The sequence below is a fragment of the Strongylocentrotus purpuratus genome, unplaced genomic scaffold, assembly GCF_000002235.5.
Source record: "Strongylocentrotus purpuratus isolate Spur 01 unplaced genomic scaffold, Spur_5.0 spur5_scaffold_17, whole genome shotgun sequence".
NCBI lineage: Eukaryota > Metazoa > Echinodermata > Echinoidea > Camarodonta > Strongylocentrotidae > Strongylocentrotus > Strongylocentrotus purpuratus.
Window position 1 is genome coordinate 7,133,440 of NW_022145602.1, and position 9,209 is coordinate 7,142,648.

At 38.5% G+C, this 9,209-nt stretch overlaps 1 protein-coding gene across 1 annotated transcript in view; it reads left to right on the forward strand.

Annotated features, from left to right (window-relative positions):
* LOC577909 (galactosylceramide sulfotransferase) overlaps positions 1-2,470 on the forward strand; it is a 46,236-nt gene extending 43,766 nt beyond the window's left edge. The window contains exon 4 of the mRNA XM_030988587.1: positions 491-2,470. Within this exon, the coding sequence (XP_030844447.1) occupies positions 491-1,257 (767 nt within the window). The 3' untranslated portion in view covers positions 1,258-2,470. The remainder of the gene's footprint in view (positions 1-490) is intronic.
* Positions 2,471-9,209: the final 6,739 nt, after the last annotated feature.

Below are 9,209 nucleotides of genomic sequence, written 5' to 3' on the forward strand. Positions count from 1 at the left end.
GCATAAGTCTTTGTGAAGTGCCTCGATACAACTTATTTAATTCACCTGATAAGAATAATAGCATTTCAATAGACAGAATCCGAGCTGTATACATTAGTTGTTGCCAGGTAGGACAAACATTATGACCTACCTAGCAACACTCAATATATGCAGTTTGCATCCCGACTATTGAAATTCTATTACAGGTATTCTTATCAGGTGAATGAAGTAATTTGTATTGAAGCAATTCACAAAGGCTTTTGCATTAAATTTGGTTACATTACGAAAATGGCCTGTTGATTGTTATCATTTTTGTATTCATATAGGAAAGTACCATTTTAACTGCCCACATAGACCTGGGGGGTGTTTCACAAAGATTAAGATTGACTTTAAGTTGGACTTACCTATAACAGGCCGTTCATGCCACTGTTTGCTCTCACCATTATGATCTTTAGATAATACTTTTTCCTTTAGCAATGAATTATCAATTTTTTAATATTTTTTCATGCAGGATTTGTCTCTGTGTTGCCTGCTGACTCTGCCTATGTGACCATCATCAGAGATCCTGCCACCATGTTTGAGTCCACCTACACCTACCTGCAATACCAGCGTCGGTACGGTGTCTCCTTATCCACCTTCCTGGAAAACCCGAATAACTACTATGAACCAAACCCTGGAAAAGACCATGCCAAAGATTCTATTCTCTTTGACCTAGGTCTAGAGAACAATCTCAAGACCAATGCTGGCGCAGTCGCCAAGAAGATCCAGCGCATCTCATCCGAATTTGACCTGGTCATGTTGACGGAGCACTTCTCTGAGTCCCTGATCCTCCTTAAAGAACTCATGTGCTGGGACTTCCAGGACATTGCCTTCTTCAAGATGAACGCACGCAGCCCCACATCCGTTAAAACCCTCACCGACACAACCATGAAGAAGATGCGGCAATGGAACGACGGTGACACAAAACTGTATGATTTCTTCAACAGGACATTCTGGGAGAAAGTAGATGCCTTCGGGGAAGAGCGTATGCGCAGGGAAGTCACCAAACTCGAGGAGATGAACCAGATGCTGAAGGATCGGTGTATAGATAAAGTGGTTACCAACGACAAAGGTGTTTGGCACCCAACAGGTATCAATGTGGAAAGCTTTAAATTGAAAGAATCTGTAGCACACGATAAAGACTGCCAATTGATGGCCAAGACGGAACTTCCTTTTACCTCCTATGTCCGACAAAAACAGCTCGCCAAATACTTTGGACAAAAAGCGCCTGTCCTTTGAGGCCAGCCTGGATGAATTTTTGAATACCATACTCCCTATCCCACCTAAAGATGCATAGTAGTGGGCTATCATGGGAAGTTTGATTCCATTTGGGTGTTTACCAAATAACAGGTGCTGTCAATCACTAGGATTGCCCTTCAGTTTTTATGACAAACAGGCCTTATGTAATGCTTTGCATTTTCCACCAATCACCCCATATGGAAAGGTGCAATGGCTCAGTGGTCTCATAACCAGGAGGTCCTGGGTTTGAAACCAAGTCGCTGTGCTAGTGTCCTTTGGTAATGCTACGGTCACAAAGGTTCGTACGAACGATAATTTCGTACGGATCTCCCTGTTTTTCCATTGTCTTCCCGAATTTCCATTGCCTGAAAATGTTCGTACGGCGTTCGTAGCAGTTCGTAATGGCATTTGTGACCGTGGCTTAAGGCTTTAATCCTCATTACCAAGTTCCTTGGAGACGACTTAAAGCCATTACAATTTATTCATGCTTTCTTAGTAGTCGGGTAAATCAAATAAATCAACCAAATTACAAAGAGTATTATTCTTGTGATATTGTCTTGTCCTGGGATGTCTTTCTTTTTGCGCAACTTTGACCAATAAATGTCTTATAAATTGTATATAAAACATTAACGAAAAAGAGTGGAAAAGTTAGTAATAGATCAACAGCAGTGTCGAGTTGTTTTCGGACATAGCAATAATGTTGTTTTTATATGTTATGAAATGCTATTATCTTTTTATAAAGAACATGTTTATATACAGTGAAACTAGAGATTGTCAGAACTTTCACAATATTTTTTTTTCTTCTTCACAGTATTCATGCATTTCTTAACTTTTTCCCTTGAGTCTACATCTAATAATGTATGTACAAAGAGAAGAATTTTATTGTGGTTTGTATGATAAATATTTGTATTCATTTTCAATCAATTCAATTCAGGTTATATCACATCTCTTTATAAAACACCATTAAGAAATATTTGTGAAAAGCATTGTAGTTTATGGGCAAGTCCATGCTATTTTGGCCCATGAGTTCCAAATCACAATTACCATATGAGATGTTAATTTACAGTTATGTCATCATTTGTCATGATTGAGGTTAAGGGCAATCAAATGTTGGTTAGGAGTGGATTTGTATTGAAAAAACAGAGAAAAATTAGAGAAACAGACAGGTGAAAGTTTGAAATCAATCAGACAAAAGATAAGAAATGTATACATTTTTAAAGATAGAAAATCACTAAACCTTTGGGACACTCAGACAAATTTGGTCAACTTTGGTCAATGAATTATGATGTTTGTTTTTCTTCAGCGCATTCTCCTTTGGGGCACTTCTCAAAATATATTATGGATGCTATATAATTATCGGTCCTCTAAAAAGATGGGACCTTTCCGAAGTAAGAAATTTTGACAAATTGACATTTTAGTCATTTTGTGTGTTGGAACAATTGGGAGAGTTGTCCGCTACTATATCACAGTGACACTTCTGATTTGGACAATTTGATGTGAACATCCAAAGAGTGATTACAACTTTTTTTAAATTCTTTATAGTTTGTCTGATTTTGTTTAAACTTTCACCAATCTGCTTCTCTATTTTTTTCTTTTCTTTCGATTGATTGGATAAGAACAAATTTTTCATAGATATTCAGAATTTGTTATAACAGGTTTTATGAAACCGGCCCCTTTTAGCTATGTAATTTAAATTTAAAGAGAAGGTTGAGTTTTGTGAAGAGGTGAACAATAATTTGTGAGCGTTATCATTATGCAAGTGTGGAAGAACATCAGATAAAAAATAGTCCCTGAAAAGCATGGCTCTTTAAATGCCTTAATATTTTAGATATGGCATGTAACATCATACAAATCGGGACAGATTTTTATACCACATGTTCGCGTAGTCCCATAAACATCTTTCTGTGTACAGTGCTTGTAACTTTACCAAGACTGGGCCAAATTTCTTATCATGTTGATGATTCCAGAACCTCGCAGTACACACCAATACTTCTATGCTAGATGATCAACCTTTTCTAATTGATTCCACAATGATTCTTTCACTATGCTATCCCATGACCAGGGGGGTGTTTCACAAAGATCTTAAGTTGAACTTATTTCTAAGTTTGACTTAACAATTATGGAAAGTCATTAGCATCCTTGAAAATATTTTGTAAAAGTTATATTAAAAAGGCATAAAATGTTGATTCAAATCATTCATATTTTCTATTATCAATGGTGATTTCATGTTCTTGATGTGGAATTTATGAAAAGTCTAAAATCCTTGAATTTTTGCTTTTGAATATATTTCAAAATGAGGCTACAAATGACTCTCCATAATATTTAATTCCAACTTAGAGTTAAGTTCGACTTAGAATCTTTGTGAAACACCCCCAGAACTCGACTTTATCTTTAAACTCAGTAGAGTGATGAGTCCAGGGTTGATGTCTGGAATTGAGATAGGGTAGAATGCTGACTTTACAATTGTAGTAGGATCGTGTGTCATGCAACCTATGAAGGTTCATTCCGATATACAATACAATACAATACAATAAAGCCATTTCTATAGCGCTCTTACAAACTAGCTATTGTTTCACAGCGCTTTACATAACAATCATCAAAGAAGTTGTTGATCATAGTCAAAGAGGAGAGTTCCAGATATAGCGCAGCAAAATCACTACGTTTTTAATTTTTAGTTTTTAATTTTTATTTTGTTAATGTAAAGCTTAATACGCTTCACGTTTCTGAATGTAATAACACAGAGCTGAGTGAATACGTGCAAGTCCTTTGTTGCGCCGGCGCAGTCGGCATTCATTTTACATGTCAAATAAAACACTGCCTTGAAAAGTGCAATCAAAGGTCATGTTGGACGTTACTGTGGACCAAATATGGCGCCATTCCCTTATTACGTCTTATAAAATATATAAATATATTTCTATACAGTAAATGGCAGATATTCAAATGATTTTGGTGCAGTCACCCCCACATCTAGCTGTAAGCGTTATCAATTTTTTTAAAGAAAATTTTACGGCGCTTGAAAATGCATTGTTATGAAACTGTAGCAGTTGAAAAATTGTACGTTGCAGTTAGTAGGATGTTCATGCCAATGTTTTTCTTCACGAAATGACTGTAGTAATTGGGAGTGTTCCAAACAACAGAGCCTGCTAATGAGGCTCTCTGCGAAATCATTCAAGTAACGGACTGGAGCAGGGCAAATTCAGTGTTTGAGCCAACGCCCCTCACAATGTGGCCATTGTACGATTTGTGCCTCATTCTCTGGTACTCTATTCTTTTGTATTAAAAAAAAAAATGCCAAAGGAAAATCATGTTTTGTAGTGTTTTGTGCCACATGTTTTTTATACTCAAGCAAATTTTGCTGAATTTTGCTGATGAATGTTTTGTAATACAAGTTTTGCTGAAGACTGTTTTGTAATACAACTATTGCTGAATTTTCGCTGAAGTATGTTTTGTTTACTCCTGCTAATTTCGATGAATTTTTGCTGAAGTATGTTTTGTACATTTTTTCAGGATATGTACAGGGTATGTATCCATATCACGGTGATAAGTTTATGGATTTGTTTTTGTTCACTTAATTCAAATTTATATTCCAGTATTAGTTGATGAAAGATTGGAAAAGGAGGGTCCAGTGCAAATAAATGTGTGTGTCATTTATTCCATATGAAATAAATAAATAAGACATTTAATAAATGATCTGTATATTTGAAACATATTGTGCACCTGTCATTGTGAATTAGTTATCAATCTTGTTTCTCCCCCTCTATGGCTGCCCTCTGTCTCTCCCCCTCTTTCCCTCCCCCTCTGCCCCTCCCCCTCTTTCCCTCCCCCTCTGCCCCTCCCCCTCTGCCCCTCCCCCTCTGTCCCTTCCCCTCTGCCCCTCCCCCTCTGCCCCTCCCCCTCTGCCCCTCCCCCTCTGTCCCTTCCCCTCTGCCCCTCCCCCACTGCCCCTCCCCCTCTACCCCTCCCCCTCTGTCCCTCCCCCTCTGCCCCTCCCCCTCTGTCCCTCCCCCTCTGCCCCTTCCCCTCTGCCCCTGCCCCTCCCGCTCTGTCCCTCCCCCTCTGCCCCTCCCCCTCTGTCCCTTCCCCTCTGCCTCTGCCCCTCTGTCCCTCCCTCTCTGCCCCTTCCCCTCTGTCCCTTCCCCTCTGCCCCTCCCCTCTGCCCCTCTTTCCCTTCCCATCTATCCCTTCCCCTCTGTCCTTTCCCCATTCCTCCCTCTCACACCCAACACCATTCTTTCTTTCTCTCCCGTCTCTTTCTCTCACTCCCTCCCTCCCTCCCCTCCATATTTTTTCTTTCTCAGTTATGTTAATGTGGAAGAATATCCTAGCAAAAAAGGTCTCCTGAAAAACGAAGGTTCTTCAAATGCCCACATAGTCGAAATTTGACAAGAATTATGTGAAGACAAATTAGGGAGAGGGATTCGGAGAGGGAGATATCGAAAGAGAGGCATTGTCATAGAGAAAGTGGGGAGGGGTTACGAAAAATGTGTGCTTACAAAAGTACAATACGAGACAAGACAGAAAGAGGGGAACCTGGGGGATAGAAAGAGTGACACAGAGAGAGGGTGGATGGAGAGGGAGAGACAAAAAGAGGGAAATCATTAGGTTTTTCGCAACTTCCAATTGATCAAATTACTACTGAGATCCGTGCAGCCGCACGAAGCCAGAGACATTTCCATTCCACTTCGTATATCATTGTGACGTCGAATTATGATGCACTTCCTACACTATGCATCTGCATAAACTCCCTGTCTGTATTCAGATCGAAAAGCGTTATGCTGATTTTCCTCCTTCAAGGAAGATTGAAAAACTGGAAACACTTCTTTCTATCTTTTATATTCACCGATATTAAATAGCTTGCCGGTACACTGTCACTTACAGAAATAAATTCCTCCATATCTTGTTTACATCAAACTTTTGTTCAATCACGATTCATTGGCGACGAATTGAATGCAGTCGGTCGGCTGAGGGAGCCCTTGGTTTCCATTCTGTTTTGATAAGTTGAGTCCGATCTTTTTATGATCCACTTCTCAACCGGAGGTTTATATTAGGGACTTTTAGATTTGCACAACGGAGAACGTGGACTGCCCTTTTAAGGCAATGTGACGTCCTTTTAAGGCACTGGCAGTGACGTCACATTGCCTTAAAGGTAAAGACCAGTATTGGAAACGCCCCAATTTCTAAAAATGAAACAAAAGCTCTTATTACCAATCATGTGAAAGAATATGTTTTTAATATTACATGATGATAAACATTTTGACGGGAAACCGCCTACTAATTGGGTAAATTAGTGTATCTCTTGCCTGTTGAGAGATATGAAATGCACGTGTCGCGCACGTGTGTGTAGTCCCATATACATCTTTCTGTGTACAGTGCTTCTAAAATTTCTTATCATTTTGATGATTCCAGAACCTTGCAGTACATTTATGCTAGATGATCAAACTTTTCTGATCGATTTCACAACGTTTCTTTCACAATGCAATCGCATGACCAGAACTGGTCTTTCGCTTTAAAAGGGCAGTCCACGTTCTCCGTCGTTCAAATCTAAAAGTCCCTATTTTCTTTAGAATTGTTATACATGTGTAATTTCATTAATTGATCAGAATCCAAACAGCCAGGAATATTCTCATTTTTCTTTAACAAATCTAATTATAATACAAAACAATATACAAATCACAAAAATGAGCACTATTTTTTTTTCTCCCCAATTCGTGAGAAAATATTTAACGAATCAGCCTGTGAGTAAGCGGGAAGGGGGGGGGGGGTAATGTGCACTAACTTTTTTTTTTACTCAGGGGCGGGTATTCTATTATTCTTAATTTTGAAAGGTGTTTTTACTACTTTTTGGGCCAGATCCGCCACTGGCCTACATCTCCGCAAGAATGTTAGATCCCAGAAAAAAAAACAGTTTATTGTCTAGCGTGACGTTCTATCGGAAATAAACACCCGCACATCTAATCCAGAAATTCAAGTTCAGGGGTTGTTTTACCATTCCTGACTTGGAAACATGATTAATACCTCGAAAGTCGAGACTTATTACTTTCGATAATGTCAAACTAATAACCATACAAATTATCAAATTAACCAAATTCCTCTATTGCTATAGCGCTCCCTTTAGGTCAATGTTTTGCCCAAATCAGCATGTCGACCTATGTATGTTATGCTCCAACTCATAACCAGAGGTTTTTATACTTGTTCATGATTATTACAATGTCATCCAGCATGACTATCCAGAGGTGCCGCAAAACCCCCCAATAGTAATAAAGTGGGATGTGTGTGTGTGTGTGTGTGGGGGGGGGGGGGGGGGGGGGTGTCACCACTGCCCTTTAAATTTTCGAACCAGAAACATCATTATGTTGTTTTTATATATGATATTATGAAGAGAGTGTAAGTATAGGCTACACCCAACAATATTTTAAAATCGTGTTTTACTAAATATTGATTGCCGATCATTTTAGAATCCATCTCAAAGCCGGAGGTTTAATCTTTTGTCCACATCGGTCAATGTTTTAATTATTGTTGCTGTTGATGTTGCTTTTGCAAAATGAAAAAAAGGGTAAGTTAACAATGACTTTTAAGGCTCGTTCAAAAAACAATAAAAACAAAATTAGAAAAAAGACAACAAGAAAAAAAAACAACATCTACCGGCTTTTTTTTTCACGTGTCAATGAATAGCAACTGCGCGTAACAAAAAATCCCACGCGAATTAACTGAGTTCTGTCTTTAATAAAGACAGGAAATATGGAGGGTAAGCTTTTGTAGAAAAAAAAAATGATCATCGCGGTTTACCACTGTATATATTAGATCAAGGCTTTAACCCTATTTTAACTGGGCTATTTCAGACCAGGTTTTTACTGGGGGGGGGGGGGGGGGGGGGGAAGTCAATTTGACCCCCTAAGATCTCGGCCGTTTCACAGCCGATCGCCGCGAAAATGTGCATGCATGGCAAGTGAAGTGTATAGAATACTATAGTAATTTCAATTTTTTTTTGAAAAAATCACTCATTTGCATATTTATGGTAATTTATGCAAATAAGGTCTGACAATTCACATTTTTACCCATAAATCATATATTATTCATATTTATGCATTCTTTTTTACTTCATACATTTGTTAGACCATTTGGAATAATAATAAGACAAAACAAAAATCGGAAGAGCCAGGTTATTCCTTATGTTATCTCCTGTTTTGATAATTTCTTATGTATTTCATTGTTTTTTTTAAACTAATGTATTTTATTGTTTATGTTATTTTATTTCATTTCTAACTAAAATTCAACTATTTTGACCCAAAAACATACACCTAAACTTTAAACAAGACGAAATAACCAATGTTTTATCTCTTTTTAGGAAAAATGCTTTTTCCATATGTTTTGTACACAAATCACAAAAAATTGGCGATTTTCGGGCTGACATGCAAAAACTAAAGGTCACATAACTTTGTAACTATACGTCCAATTTAAAAAAAATTGTTTAAGAAAATGCGTAAGACTCGCAAGAAAAAAGTCATGAAAGAAAAACTTTATATCTGCCTCGGTTCCGGAGTACAGTCGTTAAATTACTACAGGGGAAGGGGGGTCAAATTGAACCCCCCCCCCCCCCCCCCTCACACAGTTAACGTAGGAAGACAAAATATGGAAAGTTCGAGGTATAGATATTACTTAGTTACAATTCCAGCATTAGACCTATTTTTTATTCAGGCTAAATCTTAAAGTGGCATGTTCCCCGTATTCCAGAGGGCGTTCAAAATACGTACCCGCTGGCGGACGGTGCTAGCTGCCCATTAACACCAACAGATTACGGCTCTTACGCAGATGGCATGTTCCGAATGCCCGCACAATGCCGATTATCGCATACATGTGCCGGGGTTAGAAATAAGGTTTCGGTATAGTGTTGGTACAAGGGTTGAAGAGATAGGAATTCGGTTTGTGTAGGAAATTACCGCAGAGCAATTTCG